Source organism: Balaenoptera physalus, assembly GCF_965194825.1.
Source record: "Balaenoptera physalus genome assembly, chromosome: 13".
Taxonomy (NCBI): domain Eukaryota; kingdom Metazoa; phylum Chordata; class Mammalia; order Artiodactyla; family Balaenopteridae; genus Balaenoptera; species Balaenoptera physalus.
Window position 1 is genome coordinate 60,741,013 of NC_138892.1, and position 21,552 is coordinate 60,762,564.

General features: G+C 42.4%; 1 protein-coding gene across 1 annotated transcript in view; it reads right to left on the reverse strand.

Annotated features, from left to right (window-relative positions):
• NCKAP1L (NCK associated protein 1 like) overlaps positions 1–21,552 on the reverse strand; it is a 43,998-nt gene that overhangs the window by 16,704 nt on the left and 5,742 nt on the right. The window contains exons 4-21 of the mRNA XM_082421763.1: positions 20,318–20,374; positions 19,670–19,812; positions 18,750–18,840; positions 18,522–18,659; positions 17,662–17,710; positions 17,410–17,566; positions 12,768–12,824; positions 12,380–12,476; positions 11,852–11,961; positions 11,548–11,680; positions 11,067–11,148; positions 10,828–10,886; positions 10,466–10,611; positions 8,054–8,186; positions 7,645–7,764; positions 5,393–5,538; positions 4,953–5,084; positions 1,440–1,658 (exon numbers count right to left, since the gene is read on the reverse strand). Of these exons, the coding sequence (XP_082277889.1) occupies positions 1,440–1,658; positions 4,953–5,084; positions 5,393–5,538; positions 7,645–7,764; positions 8,054–8,186; positions 10,466–10,611; positions 10,828–10,886; positions 11,067–11,148; positions 11,548–11,680; positions 11,852–11,961; positions 12,380–12,476; positions 12,768–12,824; positions 17,410–17,566; positions 17,662–17,710; positions 18,522–18,659; positions 18,750–18,840; positions 19,670–19,812; positions 20,318–20,374 (2,069 nt within the window). The remainder of the gene's footprint in view (positions 1–1,439; positions 1,659–4,952; positions 5,085–5,392; positions 5,539–7,644; positions 7,765–8,053; positions 8,187–10,465; positions 10,612–10,827; positions 10,887–11,066; positions 11,149–11,547; positions 11,681–11,851; positions 11,962–12,379; positions 12,477–12,767; positions 12,825–17,409; positions 17,567–17,661; positions 17,711–18,521; positions 18,660–18,749; positions 18,841–19,669; positions 19,813–20,317; positions 20,375–21,552) is intronic.

Below are 21,552 nucleotides of genomic sequence, written 5' to 3' on the forward strand. Positions count from 1 at the left end.
TCCACCAAAGGCTGGGGTGGGGAGAAGAGACTCAAAGAAGACAGTACAACACTCTAATTAACACCCCAAGCTGTTGGCTCAAAAACAACTGGCAGTAGCGTGGTTCCACTTTGCCTCTAATCTGCAGGGCATTTGGCTGTGCTGTCAGACGTAATGGTGTGCACGCCCTACCACCTTTTCCAGCTACTGCACACCCCTCACCTTTGGCCTTCCTCTGTCAGGTGAGACAAGCCTAAGCTGACGAGACAAAAAATTCCTACTAATTGGGCTCCTCTGAAATATACTTAGCCTCAACCTCTCCAACGAGAGTGTTGGACTAAGGGCCTAGGACCCTGGAAGCAGGTCTCAAGTCAAACCTCCTGGACAGAGAGAGGCCCTGTGAACACTTGTCATCCAGTCTCCAAATATGCCCTCCTGACCTTTGGGCAAGCTGAGAAGGCCTCCAGCCAGTGTCAGCAGAGGGCGTGGCAACGCCTGCCACTTACCCAGGCACTAGCTCCGGGCCTAGGTCTTACAGAAGTCACAAGCTAACCAGGGGTAGGTCAAAACCAGCACTCAAACGTGAGGGTTTTTCCTTTTAATTTGAATTAGTTGTCAAATTTTGGAAACTGAGAGATTTTACATTAAAATAAGGATTTAGTGGGGCAGCGATCAGATGGAGCTAAGTGGCGGCTGCCGCCTTTTAGAGGGGCATGCCCTCTCCAGCTATTCAAAGTCCCCACCTAGCCCACAACACCCATTTACCTTACCTGCCAGGCCCCTGTTGGCATTTTATTGTAAACCTTGTCTCAGTCTTTCCCCCTCCTCAGGGGGTTCTTTGCAGCCGGGCTCCTGCCGAGCTGATACTGGATTAAGAACGCCACCCAGTGGCTTAGGGAGGTAGGAATCCAGCTCCTCTCCATCCTTAACCCTCAAAGGAAATACTGCTGACCCCTGTCTCCTCCAGTCTGGGGGAGGAGGCCCCTTTCGCTATGAAGAACAATCTACTAGACGTGACACGGTCATGTCAGGAGGTAAGGAGCAGGTAAGGAGACAGTGCTCCGGAGAGATGGTGTGAGACAGAATGGTCTCCAGGGGGAGAAACTGGACAAAGAGAGAAATAAAGAGAACTTCAGAAAGAGGAAGAGAGATCACTTGAAATGAAAACAGTAAGAATCCAGAAAAGGAAGGTTAAGGACGGCAGATTAAGAGGAAAAGGGTCAAATTGCTACAGAGTAGATCAAAGGATGTTACATGGAAGCTTAGAAAGAGACCTCATGGTGGACAGAGGGGATCTGATTTTGCCCCAGCTTACAGCTCCAGTCCGTGGGCAGAAACAAGCTTCTGTTTGGGGGTCTATGACCCTAGGAGCTAAAATGCCTGGTCCCGAGGTCCTACTGCATAAAGGAAAAAGTGCTAACAAAGAAGTAAGGCAGTGAGAGAGGATAAGCAACACTGACCAATTTGTGTAGAGAGTGGTGATAGTCTGTTCCCCACACGAGTCCAGTGGCTGCGTCTGCTGCAGGAGGGCGTTGCGGATGACTCTGGACACATCTGCACCCAAAAACTGGGCCAGTGACTTTATGAAACCGACGTACGCTTTGACTCCCGCCAAGAGCTCAGAAGGCCTGGCGATCTCCTGGGTTGTGGCATTGTAGCCAGCCAGCCACACAATGGCTCTAGGTGACAAAAACCATAATCACAATCATAATGACAAACACAGTAACAGTTATCACATTTATACTGTGTTCTGGGTGCTGTACTATGATTTAACTACACGCATTATCTCATGTAAATCTCACAGCAACCCAATAAGGTAGGTACAATTATTATCCCCATTTTACGGATGAAGAAACTGAGACACAGTAAGCCACTTGCCATCTGTGAAGACCACACAGCTGGCAAGTGGCAGAGCTGGGACCTGAATCCAATAACATTTGATTCTCAATCACCATGCTCTTCTGCCTCCAACGGAGAAATTAAATCAGGTGGTAAAAGACCTGGGCTCCCAAATGCCATCTAACTGTACATGCTTGCTTACAACCTCCTGCATTCTCAGGGCCAGCATTTGTCTTTTCTCCTCGGAAAAAATTAGTTCCAATCACTGTCAGAAATGGAAAACCACACCCAGAAATCCTTAGAAGTGCAGTGCAATCCCAAGTGGCCACAGGATGCCAGGTGCAGAGAGAGTACACTTGGCTGGCACACATCTATAGCCAACCTTAGAGAAGGCAGAATAACTGTCCACACTGTACTATTTTAGGGGCACACCAGGAACACCCCTCCTCACTGGACTCCCAGCCCCTTCCAAAATACCTTCCCCAGGAACCTGAGAATTCACAATTAGAGTCAGTCCTCTGCCTGAGGCTTTCTTCCTTGTTAAAATGTAAACAGTAGGGGAAAGAGGGACATTAGACTTTGCCAACACAAGCTTTTGTCAGTCATCTGCACATCAGTATGAAAGAGTCCATCAGGTTCTCCCTAAAGCCATAGATGTTTGGGAGTTTTTTGTTTGTTCTGTGTTTTTGGAAAACTGTTTATGGCAGGGGAGGGGAAGGGAACAGAAGGGCCTACTCCCCAGATGAAAAGGAAAAGAGAAGAGGTACCACTTGAGGAAAAATACTACGGAAGGGACAGACGGGAGGCAAGCCTAATCTATTTTAGAGTTTTCATTGAGGCCAAACCTTTAGGCCAACTTCCAGGCTTTAGGAACCATGATGCCAGTGACATGCTGCTCCAGGGCCTAAAAACCATTGCCAGTTTCTGAAGGTTTACGCATGAATGATTATCAAATTGTCATCTTCTTGACATTTTATATGCACCTGAGACACTTCCTTCCATATAGCTGAAGTGTACAGAATGAAAACAAACTAATTTTACTGTCACCCAAGCAAAAAACTAATTGAAAAATTAGCCTGCATCTCCGACAGTCAAGGCACAGACTCCTAACTGTTCTCCCTACTCCTGTCCTTGGCCCCCCTAGTGCAGACAGAGTGAACCTACTGAAATGTGGAGTGAAATCATGTTCCTGCTCTGCTCAAACCCTGCCTAGGTTCCCCGTCTCACTCAGAAGCAAAGCCAAAATCCTTACAATGGCATAGAGCCACCTGAACAGTCAGTCTGCCACTCCTCCAGCCTCTCTGACCTCACATCCTACCAGTCTCCCCCGGGCTCACACTGGTCTCCTCCTTGTTCCCTGAACATACCAGGCGTGTTCCCACCTCAGAGCCTTCGCACTTGCTGTTTCCTCCGCCCAGAATGTCCTTTCCCCAGATAGTCACCCACTTGGCTTCCTCAATTCCTTCAGGAGTTCACTCAAACGTCACTTTCTCAAGCAGGCCTTCCCTGGACACCCTATGTAAAATTTCACCACCACCACCGCTACACACTTCCCATCTCCTTTTCCTGCTTTAACTGTCTGCTTAGCACTTATTTTCTAATCTACTATATATCCTACATTCTTATTTTGCTTGTCTCTAGGGGAAGCTTTATGTGGCCAGGAATCTTTATTTCTTTTGTATACTGCTGTATTAACAGCTTCGAGAACACTGATGACACACAATAGATGTTCAATAAATACTTGTTAAGTGAATGAATAAATATACTACGTATTGCAAAATGAAACACAGAAGACTAGGAGATTATTCATAAAAACTTTTTCCCCTCACTCCCCTAATTTGCCTACTATAGTGCCCAATTTCAATATAAGGACTGTTCCTGCAGCTTCAGGGAGCAACAGAATGAGAGGAAAAGTGGAGGGAAGGGAATTTATTTTGTTGAGGCCTATATATGTCACTCATTATTATCTTTAATTTTCTACCAATTCTCAATTACAGGTAATTCTCATTATAAGGTAAATATCATTATCCTTACTCTATAGGGTAGGAAATAAAGGCTCAAACAAGTTAGATAACCTGCTCTGATGTCTTAGCTAACAGCATCAACACAGATCTGCTGACTGCAAAGGCCCCACTCACCCTACTAAATCAGTGATGACCAGTTCTGGTTGTTCATCAAAACCACCTATAGAGGGACTTCCCTGGTGGTCCAGTGGTAAAGAATCCGCCTTACAATTCAGGGGACATGGGTTCGATCCCTGGTCAGGGAACTAAGATCCCACATGTCATGGGGCAACTAAGCCCACGCACCACAACTACTGAGCTTGAGCGCCTCAACTAGAGAGCCCGTGTGCCACAAACTACAGAGCCCACGCGCTCTGGAACCCGTACACCACATCTACAGAGTCCACATGCCCTGGAGCCTGCACGCCACAACTAGAGAGAGAGAACCCGCACGCCACAACTAGAGAGAAGCTCACGCGCTGCAACGAAAGATCCCACACGCCTCAGCGAAGATCCAGCATGCTGCAACTAAGACCAGACGCAGCCAAAAATAAATTAAATAAATAAATAAATAATAAAATAAATCTTAAAAAAAAAAAAGAAACCTATAGAGGTTTGGGGTTCTTTTATTTATTTGTTTGTTTGTTTATTTATTTATTTTTGGCTGCGTTGGGTCTTCGTTACTGCGCGCGGGCTTTCTCTAGTTGCGGCGAGCAGGGGCTACTCTTTGTTGCAGTGCACGGGTTTCTCATTGTGGTGGCTTCTCTTGTTGCGGAGCACGGGCTCTAGGCACACAGGCTTCAGTAGCTGTGCACGCGGGCTCAGTAGTTGTGGCTCGCAGGCTCTAGAGCACAGGCTAAGTAGTTGTGGCACACGGGCTTATTTGCTCCACAGCATGTGGGATCTTCTTAGACCAGGGATCAAATCCGTGTGCCCTGCATTGGCAGGCAGATTCTTAACCACTGCACCACCAGGGAAGTCTGGGTTCTTTTCATTTATTTATTCTTAATAGAGATGCTTGGGACCTATGCCAGATTGACTGCATCAGAATGACCACCAAGATGGATCTAATGGAACCCAACTTTGAGAACTACCATACTAAGCAAACAGAAGACAACAAAAGAGTGATACCTGTTGAGTCTGGCCTCCAGATGGCTGCTGAGATACTCAGAAGGGAAGATGGTGTGTTCAAATACACAGAAGCTGTGTACATGATTCATTGTCAGCGCCAATTCTGTCAAGTTTAGGTGTAGCTTGTCCATGCTGGGTAAAATTGAGAAAGTAAAATGAGCCTCCATTACAGGTCTGGCACTGCCTGCTAGTATCTGGGGAGGATCTGTCAGGCCCATGACCCTCAGACCCCTTTCATCTTCTGGAAAAACTCAGCCTAGAAGAGTACACATTGATGGTGACTTCAAAGGCAAAGTAGAAAATTCATATTTAAGCGCTTTTCCATATCTGTCATTCCCCACCACCACTTCCGCACTCTTTTGCTGCATCACCTTCCCTCTTTCCTGTTCTCCCTTCTTTGAGGTAGTGCCCTGCTGGCCCCCTAAGGCCTAGGTCCTCACTTGGTGACAATGCTGCGGTTCTTCCGGTGACTCTCAGCTCCTGGTTTGTCCCTCTCAGGCTCTCCTTTTCTCGGAGTCTGCCTCTGCTTCATGGTTTTCTTGTTTTTGGCCTTGCTGATGGTAGTGGCACAGTGCTTAGGTAGAAGCTTTAGAAACAAACACAAGTGAATGGAGATAATGAGATTCATTCCTAAAACTGCCGAGTAATCCATCTAACAGTTATAAATAGGTCCCTCCCTTACTGTCTGTTCTTTTCTCGTTCTGCCTTTCTCTCTCTTTCCTTCCATGCATCTCTTCATTTGGAATTACTCTTAGCGCACGATAGCATCCATGAGAAAACTGGTTTTCTTGATAGTCACACTTGTTTTTTTTAAAATCCAAGCTTCTACTGTTTCCAAAAAATCAAGTCTACCTTGATGGGCAAAGGTGCGTCAACCTTGAAACTATGCAAAGCTGTCTGTGGTAGATTCTGAAAGTAGTTCCAAAAAACGCAACTCCATTAGTAATGGCAACATCACTATTTATTCAAAATGATAACTTTGGAGGTGCCAATACTCATTTGCAAAAGTTTTGGTGTGTGTGAAAATAATACATAATGTTTTAGTCAACCCTGATACAGCACTGAGCAAATATCTTTAACCGTGTCCTTTGCATGTAGTTGGTATTCAGGTTGAGCAATGAATATACCCATAATTGTACTTGTTTACATATCTTCCTTGCATTAATTATTAAATTTCTTTCAAACATGTATTTGTACACTTTTCTCCCTTAAATTGGGACGTTCCCCAAGGGCAGAAATTGTGTACCTTTCCTTCTGGGACCCCATCCCAAAAACCCAGCACAGGGCTTAGTGCCCAATAAATACCAAATAATATAGCAGCTAACATCTATTGAGAATTGCATACCAAATATTTAACATACGCTATTTCATTTCACCTTTATGATACTTCTTTTAAGAAACTATTTTTGGACTTCCCTGGTGGCACAGTGGTTAAGAATCTGCCTGCCAATGCAGAGGACACGGGTTCGATCCCTGGTCCAGATGGATCCCACATGCCGCGAAGCAACTAAGCCTGTGCGCCACAACTACTGAGCCTGCATGCCACAACTACTGAGCCCGTGCACCACAACTACTGAAGCCCGCGCACTCTAGGGCCCGTGCTCTGCAACAAGATAAGCCACCACAATGAGAAGCCCACAAACCGCAATGAAGAGTAGCCCCCGCTCACCACAACTAGAGAAAGCCCACACGCAGCAACGAAGACCCAACACAGCCAAAAATTTAAAAAAATAAAAAGAAACTATTTTTATCCCCATTTTACATATGAGAAAATGGGAAGGTTAAGTAATAATATAACTGTGCATATGTATACACACACACATACACATGCACATGCACACAACCTGACTCCCCTCCTACCAAAGTTGCTACAAAGCCTGACTCAAACCCAGGAAGGGTGGGTAGTCTAGGAAACCTGAAAGAATCCAGGGCAACAGCGGAACAAGTTCTTCATTTTCAAATTTCCTATAAACTTAGGTTGAGCTAATCATGACCGGGTGCTATGAGTCAGTCAACGGAGGGGAGGGGAAAACAACAGACAAAGACACAAAAGTAAAGCAGAAATTTCCAGCTGAAAATCAGCAAACAGAATCCAGAAGCAAAGTGAAGAATAACATTATGATGGTGAAGTATGTTGAATCAGTGATTCAATATTAAAATCCATTAACATAATTCAAAATACTAATAAAATCAGGAAGGTTGACTCCTCAAAAAAAAAAAAAAAAAAAAAAAGACACAAAAGCAGCCCTGAGGATAAACACAGAGGAGGTGCCTGAAAATGTTCAGATAGCTACAGATTAGGGTACAGGTGGACAGAAAGGTGAGACAAGACAGGTGATCTGGGGCCACTGTTCTAAGTATGTGTACACAGGGCAGAGAGAGGAGGGGAAGTAAATTAGAAAGTTAACTCATCTCTTGGAACACTTCAAATGAAAGCACAGATTTTGTTGCAGTGCAGCTGTTCCGATTAGAGTATTTTTAGACACCTCTATTGAGCCCCAAGGGAGTAAAGACTGCCGATGGGACTACACTAAAAAAAGAAGCCTGCCATAAACTCATGTACACAAAAGCCCTAGCCCTACCTGAAAGGGTTAGAGAACTTGGTGTTTGAGAAGAAGATAAAGGTAGATAGAGGGGAAGGCGCCAAGGGACTGCAGAGGGCAGACTGAAACAGAGAGAGGGCTGAGCCTACCTGCTCACTCAGGTTTCGCTGTTCAGCACAGACCTCCAGGACACAGTTGCTGGTCTGCTTGGCCAACTCTTCCAGGAAGGAGTTGCAGTGATGAAGACCATGGTTCTTCAGGTGGGGGTACTTTGGGAAAGAGGACCCAAGGAAGAAACTGTCATCACCAGGACAACCACTTCTTCCTCATAATACTGTTCTGAGCCCCAGCCTGAGCCACCCACTCCCACAGAAGAAGAAAATGAGACCCAGAGAGAGTACACATTCTACATAAAGCTGAGACATTTAGGGACTTGCATCAGATACCTATGTTTGTACCCTTCCTGGGACCAAAATCAACCCTTGGAATTGCGTTTTGGGGGAATAAGAATGAGATGTGATTAAAGAGATGACAGGGTTTGGAGTTCAGGGTACTCACCTCCTCTGGGCACATCTCATGAGTGCAGTGGACAAAGTGAGCACAAATCAGGGGAAAAGCAATGGCATAACGCAACATGGCAGGTTCCTCCAGGGTCATAGCAAACATCTTCTCAAAGGTACGAAGATGAAAGCTGAGGAAAAGGGGGAAGGACACTTACAACCAAGGTTTAGGAGCTGGTCCCTTTGAGATAGAGAGAATATTCATTCTTTCAACAAATATTTATTGATATTCACCCCTCCCTCCTTAATTTCCCTACCCTTAAGGTAGACGGGAACCCAAGAAACTCAACCCTTTCAGACTTTTTTACTGGATCCCAGGACAGGTTAGTATTGGGTTGGCCAAAAAGTTCGTCTGGTTTTTTTCTGTAAGATGGCTCTAGTAGCACTTAGTTGTCTTTAACTTCATTTGAAACAACTTTTGTTAGATTGTATTGTGACAGCTGTCATTATCAGCATGCCTTTAAAAAAAACTTATCAAAATTGGTGAATTTTTGTGTAGCCATTTTAGTATTGAAGATGAGAGAAAAAAAGCAACATTTCTGGCATATTATGCTTTATTATTTCATGAAAGGTAAAAACGCAACTGAAACACAGAAAAAGATTTGTGCAGTGTATTGAGAAGGTGCTGTGACTGATCAAAGTTGTCAAAAGTGATTTACGAAGTTTCGTGCTGGAGATTTCTCGCTGGACGATGCTCCACAGTCGGGTAGACCAGTTGAAGTTGATAGCGATCAAATTGAGACATTAATTGAGAACAATCAGTGTTCTACCACGCGGGAGGTAGCTGACATACTCAAAATATCCAAATCAAGTGCTGAAAATCATTTGCACCAGCTTGGTTACATTAATCGCTTTGATGTTTGGGTTCCACATAACTTAAGCAAAAAACAAACCTCCTTGACCATATTTCCACATGTGATTCTCTACTTAAACATAAAAAAAGTTCCATTTTTAAAACAAATTGTGAAGAGCGATGAAAAGTGGATACTGTACAATAATGTGGAACGGAAGAGATCGTGGGGCAAGCGAAACGAACCACCACCAACCACACCAAAGGCCGGGCTTCATCGAAAGAAGGTGATGTTGTGCATATGGTGTGACTGGAAGAGGGTCCTCTATTATGAGCTCCTTCCGGAAAACCAAATGATTAATTCCAACAAGTACTGCTCCCAATTAGATCAACTGAAAGCAGCACTCAACGAAAAGCGTCCGGAATTAGTCAACAGAAAACACATAATCTTCCATCAGGATAACGCAAGACCACATGTTTCTTCGATGACCAGGCAAAAACTGTTACAGCTTGGCTGGGAAGTTCTGATCCATCCGCCGTATTGCACCTTCAGATTTCCATTTATTTCGGTCTTTACAAAATTCTCTTCATGGAGAGGATTTCAATTCCCTGGAAGACTGTAAAAGGCACCTAGAACAGTTCTTTGCTTAAAAAGATAAAAAGTTTTGGGAAGATGGAATTATGAAGCTGCCTCAAGAATGGCAGAAGGTAGTGGAACAAAAGTGTTAATACGTTGTTCAATAAAGTTCTTGGTGAAAATGAAAAATGTGTCTTTCATTTTTACATTAAAAACCGAAGGAACCTTTTGGCCAACCCAATAATACCTCCTTCCCTTTTCTTGTACAAAATTTGCTATTCCTCCCTCAGAACCTCTGCATGATTTGGGCCCTGATTTGGAAGTCCCTCAGTATTACTAATTCACATCCCTCTCAAAATTTGACACTCAGGCTCCAGAAAACTTTCTCTGATTAATTTCATGAGACTGATCTTTCCTCAACCCTGTATTCTCTCAACATCATGCACATTTGCCATTATTATGTAGATGTCCTTTTCACATGTGGGTATTATACCTCCCCACTCATGCTGAATGCAGAGAGCAGAGCCAACATATTGTGTTGTGTGTTTGATCCCTCAAAGGGTAGAGTTATGAACAACAGTGGTCACTTAGTAAAGGCCGAATGATACCCAAGGAAGACAAACTCATTTGCATTCTCTAAAGACCCTGTTCCCCAGCCCTCCCAATTATTTTCAGTCCTCTCCACTAAACTTCCAAGTTTTCCATGTCTCTTTTAAATCACAATGTCCTAAGAATAAAAAGAAGAAGGAGGTTCCACATATAACCGTGAGGAAAAGACAATCAATGAATTATCCCAGAGAAGAGAAGGCTGTGTAAAGTCCAACTGGCTTTCCTAAAGAAAGCCAACACAAAAGGGAATCAACTTCAAATTCCTACCACTTGATAAAAGCTGGAAAGAAGAAGCTGTGGAGTTTGAGCATCCGCCTTTAAAGAGATCTCAAAGAAAACAAGCCTTTCCCGTGTATCTGGGGGAATTAGAGTCCTCCACAGAGGCCAGGCAAGAGATCGGGTCAATTGATAAAGAGCTCTGAGTCAGGACATACCAGAAAGTAGATAAATCAGAAGTTTCCACCAGCATATTCTCTACTGAGTCCAGCATTTGAGAGTGAAAGACAATGAGGTTCATCACCTTGGCTAAGTCAGGGTTCTCGTGCAGGTGCAGGGGAGCCTTAGCCACACTGGTATACGCCTATGGTTGGAGTTCGGAAAAGGGTGGAGAAAAACAAGATAAATGAAAAAGACTCCCAGCCTTGGGACTACAGTTTGGCTGGTATTTGTCCTGTCCAATCAGCAGTTTTCAGTGTTGAATCATTCCATACAGCAGAGCTTAGGAGTTAGAAAGAGAAGGGATTGTGAGGGAGAAAAATTCTTGAGAATGGGGGACCATTAACAGAAACAGACCTACCTGTAGACGGAACCAGTCCAGCCTCAATCCAGAAAATTCAAATTTTTCTCCATTATCAACTGCAAGAAAAATAGAAGTTTAAAAGGAAATAATAAAACAGCACCTCTATCCAACTGCATGGAATGGTATAATAGGTCCTCTTCAAAGTCATCTTGGCTATTCCCTGGCTCAAGAGATCAATATTTCTAGACAAAAAGATGTTTGCCCTCACTCTTCCTCTTCCAATTCCCTCCAGTTACCTTGTTTGAGATTCAGAGAGGAGAGAGTATTGACGAATGAGGACATTATGATGGACTCCTCCTCAGGACACACAGACAGGTTCTAAAAGAGAAGGTGGAGTTACCGTCAAGGAGGTATAAGTTCCACCAGGAGAGAAACAAGGACCACAAGGCTCAGTCAGTGTATGAAGGTAGAAAGAGCTGCCAAGTGCCACAGACAAAGAGAAAGAGCCAAACAAGACATGGAGGAAACTCCCTGAGTTCCCTGCCATGCTAACACCCAACTGCCCTTTACTTTTCTCTCCTATTTCTATGCAGCCTCACTTGGGGAAAAAAATTGCTAAGATTATTAGTCCTTTTTTAAATTTTAACAAACGTAGAGGGGAAAATCAGGCTTTTTGACACACAATCTACAGAGCATGAGATTCAGCCAGGGTGGCCCCCAGGGGAAAATGACCAGGGATCACCCCAAAATTTCCAAAGTATCATCAATTAAACATACTTGAATGATGTCACTGAGCACAAGAGCATCAAATCTGGCCAGGTACTGAAGGTGGTATTGCTCTATCACCTTGATGTGTCTTCGGACCAGAGCCCTAATCTCCTCCAACAAGAAAAGCAGTTCTGCAATGCTCCTACAAAGTTGAGGATGAGAACAGAGAGCTGTATGAGACTGAAAACGTGACCCGAAACAAAGACAGCGACAACAGGGCAGAAACTGAGACCTCCTGAGGTCATTTGATGTCCCCCCGTCCCTTTTCCCAGTCCATCTAAGGTCAAGATTCTTAACCATGCCAAGTACTAACGAGTCAGTGTAGTCCTCAGGGGTCTTCGTCTTGGTGACATTTTCTGCGTGGCGAACCAGCCAAGTGACCTCATCACGAATGAAGGACAGGGCCATGAAAGCAAAAAGGGCCTAAGGAGGGGACAGGGACTATGAGAATTTTCAACTTTAAAAATGGATTTCAAAGCACAGAGAAAACTATCATGAAAATATGCATATGGATACAACTGTGTAACCATACCAACAGTGGTATCCAATATTAAACACAGAGACTCACAAAAAACTATCTGTCTTCAATTAGTTCACAGTCAAATAGAGGATAAGACAAGTACACAAATAGCTATAATATATGATATACTATGATAGTGCCCAAAAAAGAGATACAAGAAGTTTTAGGTTACTCTAAGAAGATTCAAGGGAATCAGCATATACATACACAAACAGAACAAAAAACTCAGAAATGCAAAAACTCATGAATGCCAAGTCATCCCCCACATAGGAGTCTTTTATCATTGAACATCGTCCCCCTCCCAACGTTTCTTTCTCTTGCCTTGGGACCCAGTAGTCCTGGTTCATCGGTTAACACAGTCTCCAGCTCCTTCACAGCCATCCGCAGAAATTGACGCCTTTGAGAGTGAAACTGGCCACTGAGGAAAGAAAGTGGAAACTAGAGAATACTGCCTCTCCCACCCTTAAAAATCTTCCAAAGGCAGTGCAGAAGACAGCTGCATTTAGGAAGGGGTGTTAGCTAGGAGGAAGGTTCAATGCCACAGTTAGACCTGGTAAGGAAACACAAGAATCTGTGGGGCAGCAGCAAGTTCTTGGGTTGAGACAATAAGGCTGTACAGAAACTTGGGTGAGAACGAGGAGAGGAGAGAACAATCTCAGGAGAGATTCCTATTCCATCCCCTCTGGAAGAGCTCATTCCCCGTCTTTACCTGTTTGCAATTGCATGTTCCTTGCTTTCCTTTACGTCCGCCACTCGCTTGCCATACCTGAGGATTGACATACGCACAGAAGGGTTGACCATACCACCAGCTAAAGGCCTCGTCCCACCTTCCCAGTCCTCAGAGATTCCAAACTACAGCCTGCAGGGAGCATGGGCAGCCCTCACCATCAGGATCTTTCCAAACCTTACTTTTTACCCTGACCTATTAACAAGAGACTCATAGAGCTTAGAGATTATCTAGTTCTCATCATTATTTTGCAGATAAAGAAAATAATACCTGCGGAAGAAAACTGACTTGCCCAAGGTCACATAGGGTTTTAATGGCAAAGCTGGGACTAGATTTCTTGTCCTGTGCTCCTGCCTTGACACCTTCATGCTGAAGTACTCTTCCAGGTTTGAGGGAAATACAAAGCAGCAGTGCATAAATATGACACAGGCCCTGCTCTCAAGTAAAAGTAGTTACTCCAGCTCTCCCCTGGGTCCCATTCCCACCCATCTTCTCTTAGAATTTAACCTTATCAGTTACCTTTTTGTCACTTCAATCTCTCTCTCTCTCCACTGGTTTATTCTCTTCTCCCAATAAGCCTTCCTTATTCTAAAAGGAGCCTCGCTTGACCCTGACAAGCTACTGAACTTTGCTCATTCTCCCACACCACCAAACTCCTCCAGAGAGACACCTTTACTCTTTTTCACCTCACCTTTCACTGACCCTTGAAGCCCATATGACCTTAGACACTAAACAAACTGCTCTCTCTAAGGTCACCGTCAACTTCTGAATCACCAAATTAGATGGCCTTTTCATTGTTCTTTGTTTATCCGTAACATTTGACTCTCCTGACCATATTTCTTTTTTTCAACTAGTGACCCATGCTCAAAAGACCCACACTACTTTAGGCTCTGTGCTCTCTATGTCCCTTATATCTGTCTTCTCTTGTCCTGCATCTGTTGCCACCACATTAGTCAAATTTATAACCTTTCGTTTCTCTTCTCCAAACCACCCCTTATTGAGCTTAGCACAGAATCAAAGAAATTTAGAGTTGGAAAGTATCTTAATCAAATCAGGATTCTACTCCACAGCATTCCTAGTGGGTAATTATTTCATCCTCTACATGGTACAATGGAAAGTGAGAGGAATAAGAGTCAAAAAATCTGGAATGATTTCCTAATTCCATCTCTTATTAACTGAGTGACACTGAGACCGAGCCTCTATTTTCTCATTTATCAAAGAAGATATTGGGACTTCCCTGGCGGTCCAGTGGTTAGGACTCGGCACTTCCACTGCAGGGGGGCGCGGGTTTGATCCCTGGTCAGGGAACTAAGATCCCGCATGCCGCGTGGTGCAGCCAAAAAAAAAAAAAAAAAGAATATATTAAACATATACCTGAGTATAAGTAACATGAAGATCAAATTAGATCATTTATGTCAAAGAACTCCCTAAACTATAAATCTTACATGTTAGTGTTGTTCTTAGTGATGGGGAACAACACACGCTTCAAACATCCCTTCCATTCCCCAGAAGCGGTAATCATTAGAAAGTTTTTCTGTATATCTGTATCTATTTACCTCCTGTAACTTCTAATTATTCATCTTAGATTTACTCTCTCTTAAATCTGGCAATGAATTTTTAATAATACTCAGTTGTTGAGAGTATGAGGAATACGTATTCTCATAGATGGTAGATAATACATCTGTTTGGAGGACAATTTGGGAAGAGCTATTAAAATTTGAAATATGCATATCCTTTACCCCAGCAATTCCACTTGTAAGAATTTACCCTATAGAAATGTTCACAAAGATATATGTCTAAGGATGTTCATTTCAACATTGTTTGTAAAGGTTTTTTTTTTTTTAAAAAAAAAAAAAGGAGGGAGAGAGGGAACACTTCAAATGTCCATCAATAGTGGATTCGGTAAATTATGTTACAACCACATAATGAAATACTGTTTGACTGTTAAAAAGAATAAGTCTCTATAGACTGATATGCAAAGATATCCAAAATACAGTAAGTAAAAAAAAAAAAAAACAACTTCAGAATATAATGTAGAGGGGCTTCCCTGGTAGCACAGTGGTTAGGAATCCGCCTACCAATGCAGGGGACACGGGTTCGAGCCCTGGTCCGGGAAGATCCCACATGCCGTGGAGCAACTAAGCCTGTGAGCCACAACTACTGAGCCCGCGCCTAGAGCCCGTGCTCTACAACAAGAGAAGCCACTGCGATAAGAAGCACGCACACTGCAACAAGGAGTAGCCCCCACTTGCCGCAACTAGAAAAAGCCCGCGCGCAGCAACGAAGGCCCAACGCAGCCAAAAAAAAAAAAGAATATAATATAGAATGTGGATCCATTGCTTTTTATCAATTGCTTATATAAGGTTGAAAATATATGCACACCTTTACATGTTCATATATATACACAAGCATCTGGAGGACATGCACCAAACCATTCTGGGAAGTGAGACTGTAGTCAACTTCCTCTTTGTATTTTTCACATTTCTGGTGTTAGTTTTGCAGCTACAAAGATAATAAAGGTATTTGATCCCTTCCTTAATCCCACACCTCCTTCTCATTATAGCTCTGTCTCTATTCTTCCCTTCAAGTTCAAACTTCATGAAAGAGTTACTTACTAAATTCCTTATCTCCCATTTGGTTCTTTTTTTTTTTTTATTTTTTTTTTCACATTAGATTATTTTTATTTGTTTTTACCACATAGAGAGGAAATAACATGTTAAAAATTGAAGTACAGTTGATTTACCATATTGTTTTAGTTTCTGGTATACAGCAAAGTGATTCAGTTACACATGTATATGTTTTCCAATTCTTTTCCATTATAGGTTATTACACGGTATTGAGTATAGTTCCCTGTGCTATACAGTAAATCCTTGTTGTTTGTTGATTTTATATACAGTGGTGTGTATCTGTTAATCCCATACTCCTAATTTATCCCTCCCCCTTTCCCCTTTGGTAACCGTAAGTTTGCTTTCTGTGTCTGTGAGTCTGTTTCTGTTTTGTAAATAAATTCATTTGTGTTATTTTGTAGATTCCACAGATAAGTGATATCATATAATGTTTGTCTTTCTCTGTCTAACTTACTTCACTTAGTATGATAATCTCTAGGTCCATCTACGTAGCTGCAAATGGCATTATTTCATTCTTTTTTATGGCTGAGTAATATTCCATTGTATATATATACCATATCTTCTTTATCCATTCGTCTGTAGATGGACACTTAAGTTGCTTCCGTGTCTTGGCTATTGTAAATAGTGCTGCAATGAACATTGGGATGCATGTATCTTTTCAAATTAGTTTTTGTTTTTTCCAGATATGTACACAGGAGTGGGATTGCTGGGTCATATGGTAACTCTAGTTTTAGTTTTTTAAGGAATATCCATACAGTTTTCCATAGTGGCTGCACCAATTGACATTCCCACCAAGAGTGTAGGAGGGGTCCCTTGTCTCCGCACCGAGAGGAAATAACATCCTAATAGCACAAATGTATCAAATCCTGTTTTAAAATCATTCATTCATTAGGCAGATGTTCATTGTGTGTTCACTCTGTTTGTTGTCTGCTAAACTAGAAGGTTGGCAATAGAGGTTAAGTTATACATATCGGGGTCAGCTTTTTAAGGACCTTTTTATTCTGTGTCAAGAAGTCCCATTTGGTTCTAAACCCACTGCAATCCAGGTTTTGACCTCAGCACTCAACTGAAGTTATCCACAAGAAGGGGACTAAGACCATCTTTACAGCCAAATTCAACAAACATTTTCCTGTCCTCATTTTATCTGACCTCTCAACATCGTCTAACATATTTATAGATAACTGGTCCTTTCTTCTTAGCATGTCTTCTTCCCTTGCCTCTCTTATTCTTCTTCTCAGCACCTCTCACTGATTTCTCTGCCTCTGCTGGCCCTTAAATTTCAACGTTCTCAGAGGTTCTATCCCAGTCTCATCCCACTCCACACATTCTCCGTGAGTAATCTCACCTACTCCCATGGCTTTGATTACCATTTTGCCAACCTTTATCTGAATCCAGATCTCGCTCCTAAGTTCCACAATCACAAGGTAAAAGGTCTACATCTAACTTCAATGTGCTACAAATACTTCAAATTCAAACTGCTTAAAACTGAATTCACAACCTTTCCCCCACAAACCAGCTTTTATCGTATGTTCTTTATCTTAAGGAATACCAAGTATCCAATCCAGAAACATTGACTTGATCCTCAATTCCTCCTAATTTACTTAATTAACCCCTGCTTCTAGTTTTTTTCCACCTAACTTCTTTTCTTCCCTGCAGCTAGAGTGACTTTTTCTAAAATGCAAATATGATTGTGTCACTCCCCTGTTTAAAAATCACTCAATGGGGACCTCCCTGGTGGCACAGTGGTTAAGAATCTGCTTGCCAACGCAGCGGACACGGATTCGAGACCTGGTCCAGGAAGATCCCACATGCCGCGGAGCACCTAAGCCCAAGCGCCACAACTACTGAGCCTGCGCTCTAGAGCCCGCAAGCCACAACAACTGAAGCCTGCATGCCTAGAGCCCATGCTCCACAACAAGAGAAGCCACCGCAATGAAAAGGATGTCAGGAGGGGCTAAAAATCCCTAAAGAAGATTAGTTGGGATCTCATATCTCACCCTTTGAAACCGCTAAACAGATCCTCGGTGACCTTGTGCACTTGTAGCACATCCTCCCGTATGAGGGTGATGTACAGGGAACCCTGCAGACACAGCTTCCACAGCTTCTGGCACTGGCTATTGGAGTTGAGGCACCCGTGACAAAGAAGAAACCCAACTGTGGGTGGGTAAAACAGTGCAGAGGAAGACTGTTAGAATTTGATCTCCATATAGCATGCTATGTCTGTTCCCACCTCATCCCACAAAACTTACTGACAATCCAGCGCTCCATCACTTCCACAGACAGGTACTCACAGGCCATCTATGAGAAGAGAGGCAGAGATGGTCTAGCAGTTATTTAACCTGGTCTACGCTAAAGACTAAGGCAGTCAAAACAAGGGCAGTCAAGCTAGAATTTGAGTATCAAAACCAACTTTTATTTTACCAGACTGGATAAGGGCACTCTGATAAGCCAATATCTGGGAAACCTGCCAATAATGGAGGTGAGGCACTAGAAGTGGAGTGAGGAAAAAAGAATATAGTTGAGAAAAGAAAAAGGAACTTGGACTGGAAGTGAGGACAAACAAATGGTTTGACATAACTTCTCTTCAACAATTCAAGAGAGTAATACTCAAAATCTCATGATTTCCCTCTCCCTTGGATTCTTTTACCATGTAAAGTATACATCACTCGTTTGGTGCTTCTCATACACTTGTACCGTCAGTTGTATTTTTATGACTACATGGCATATCTTCCTACTAGATTATAAATTCTTTGAAGCAAGGACCTTGGGCCGATAGTGGTTGAATAAAAACATTTGTTAATTAATTGACATCTATGCTCAAGTTCCTGCTGGGCTGAATAGGTGCCTAATGACTCAGTTTCATCCATTCATTCATTCTATGAACATTTATTAAATTCCTTCTGTGGGCAGGCACACACTAATCCTGGTCCAAAGAAAAGGTCCAACCCAACTATGATTTTTTTAGCCACAAGAGGTGATCAACTCAGAGGCATATCCTAGAAGAGTGCTAAAGCACTCTTAGGCTGATATTTCCTGAAAAGAAGCACCCTCTAAAGAGATGGCCTTGGAAAGAGAATGCTTCCACTGACAAGAGGAAAAGGGAACTCACTGTGTCTGAATTAGCAGGGTTAATCATGGCTGCAGGGGTGCTGATGAGACTTAGAAGCTGGGCACTGCGCCACTGCTCAGCCCCCTGGTTCCTCCGGACAAACAGAAAGTGCAAAGAAAGCAGGGCTCCACTCACAGCCTGTGGAGGAAAACAAATGAATCTTCAATGTCAATGATGGGGACAACATCCTTCTGCCTGAGGAATTCTCCACTCTCTCAAGAAACTTGCCTTTGTGTGAGGCCCAAACTCCTCTGTCAGCTTCTTCAGAGGGTGGTCATACTCCAAGACCATCTGACCCAGACGGGCAAAACTGGGGTCACTGGACGCATAGGAAAAAGGAGTTACAGCCCTCCCTTAAACATGACGTAAACTCTCATGTTTGCATATAGGATAACGATGTGTACATAGTCTGGTATTCTCCACCACCTCCAAAGATACTAAACTGTGAATTACATATACAGATAACCCACTCCAGGCCCAGGTATAACTAAGATAGAATCACATGATTTGGGGCTGGTCCATGAAAGTTTCTTCCTTATAAGCACCTGAATAAGGTTGGACACATGACAGGTATTCTATAAATTCATATTGATTAGTCACAAATCAAGTAATACGGCTGGACCCAAATCTGTATACAACCCAAAAGAATATATATACATTCAAAGCGAATGGTAAGTCATGTGCCTAGGTATTCATGTAGGCACATGGGAATACACATCATACATAGAACAATGTTCCACGGCCCACTCTGATCCCTCTGTTCTTTATTTTTTTCAGCCCTTAAATACTTTTATTTGCACTAATGGAAAGGCAAAGAATTGCAGATAATCCAAAATCCATTTATATTTGGCTCCAAATGTATTTTCATACATTACTTACCTCTAATGGCTTTAACTTTACTAATATTATTCCTACCAATATTAAAAAGAATTTTCTTTGCCTTTCGCAATAACCTCAAAAGTAGAGTGGCAGCCAGCCCAGGATTAAAAACTCGTTAGAGACAGTGCAATTGTTTTATTTTGCCTGGGTTATCATATAGATTATAGATTCTCACATGAGAAAGCATGCCATCTATTTCTCTTGTATCCACCTTTACCTCATAGCACCATGTATGAGATTCTTCATCTTGTCACCTCAACTCAACTCACCTATGTCCATGCAACATCTCATGGGCACAGTTGTACACGCCAATGAGTACCCGTCGATCCTCAATCCGTGACAGAAGTAAAATAACTGAGGTATAAGTCACTATCAAGTCCAGGTAACTCCGAGTGAAGTCAAAGTTGAGATTCTACAAGGAAAATACATAGGAACCCAAGAACAGCAAGGCCTATTAACCACTATTTCCCCAACCATTCCAGACAGTGCTAAACAGACTCTGGAAAGATCTATTTAGAAGGAGAAACTGACAAGACTGCAAATTCAGAAGGAGAAAATTTTAACAAAATTCAGGGGCTAAAAGTGAACTCAAGATATAAGGAGGCCAGGAAATAAGGTAGCATTTAGAGGTTGGAGGAGGTAGAATAAGAAGATTTTTATGTGAATTCTGGATTAAATAAATCACATTGCTGATCTGCTTAACATGTAAATACACTTTAACTTCAACATTTTTACAAAAGAATTATAGTCCTGGAATTAATAGCCATTCATTCATTACACAGTATATATTATATTATATATATTATATTATAATCTTGGGGGAATAGCCATTCCTCCAGTCCCATCTCACCCCACACTGTCCCAACAGAGACAATTTCCGTGGCTCTAGGATAGAAGAGAATTGCCAAGAATCTTACGATATCAAAATGGCACTGGCAGGCATCAATCGTGTTGAGAAGTTCATATACATGATCCTGGGGGTAGAATCGGAGATGAGAATGAATAAAGAATAAAGAGAAGATGACATGTACTACCAGAATTTGAGGGGAAGGTTCTCTCCCTTGGAAGTCCTAGAGAGCCACTGAATAACATAAGAGAGGCTTGCTGAGTAGAGGGAGTTCCTCCTCCGTAAGCTGTCCGTGGGCCCCTATCAGGCTACCCTACTGGATGCCCATGTCTCCACAGGCACAAGTCACTACTACATTACGCACACTTTCCCTGATCTTATCATCCCAGTGCCCCCTTCCTCCACAAAAAAAGGTTACAAGATACAGACTATCTGATAGGCTGTTTCTAAAATACCAAAAATCAGACCCATTTTTATTGATGAATCCCAAAATCCCAGTCTGTTCTTTGATTCTGTCTCTTATTCTCAGAAGTTAATCATTAACAAATGGGAAAACTACCCAACTTTCTACATGTTTCTGTTTACTGATCACCTACTATGTACTAAGTACTTACTAGGTAAGTTGCATATACTTCATTTCACCCTCATTTCAGTGTGAGAGGGATTCTTTTTCTTTTCATACATAATTTTACCTAAATAAATATGCAGTTTTACTGTGGACACTTTCCTCCCCGCAACATCAGCACCCACCGCCATCCTGCCCAACCCTCAGGTAAACCAGTTTAACAACCTGGTATGTCCTTTCTTAATTTTCATCCTATTTATATAATCCTATTCAGATAGGGAGAAAAAGAGAGAGAGGAGTCTTTTTGAAAATCATTTGTGTTAAAAATTTGAGATAATATTACACTGTTCTTATCATTTTACTTTTCTTATTCAACCTTACCTGCTAAAAGTCCTCAAGTCATCTGGTAGAGCACTAATGTACTTCTTATTAATGGCCGCATAATAGCCCATGGTATGGCCAATTCATTCAGCCTTTTTCCCACTGATGAGTGTTTGCTTTGTTCCAATTCCTGGCCCTATCCACTGCACATTAGTATTTTCATTTCTACAAAAGTGGAACCGCTAGATCAAAGGGTATATATATTTTTATTCTTAAAATACGTTGCCAAAAGATTTGAACAGGCTCTTTACAATTAAAAATATAAAAATGACGAATAAGCACATGAAAAGACGCCCAATAATATTAGTCATCAGGGAAATGCAAATTAAAATCACAAGAAGATATCACTACACACCCAT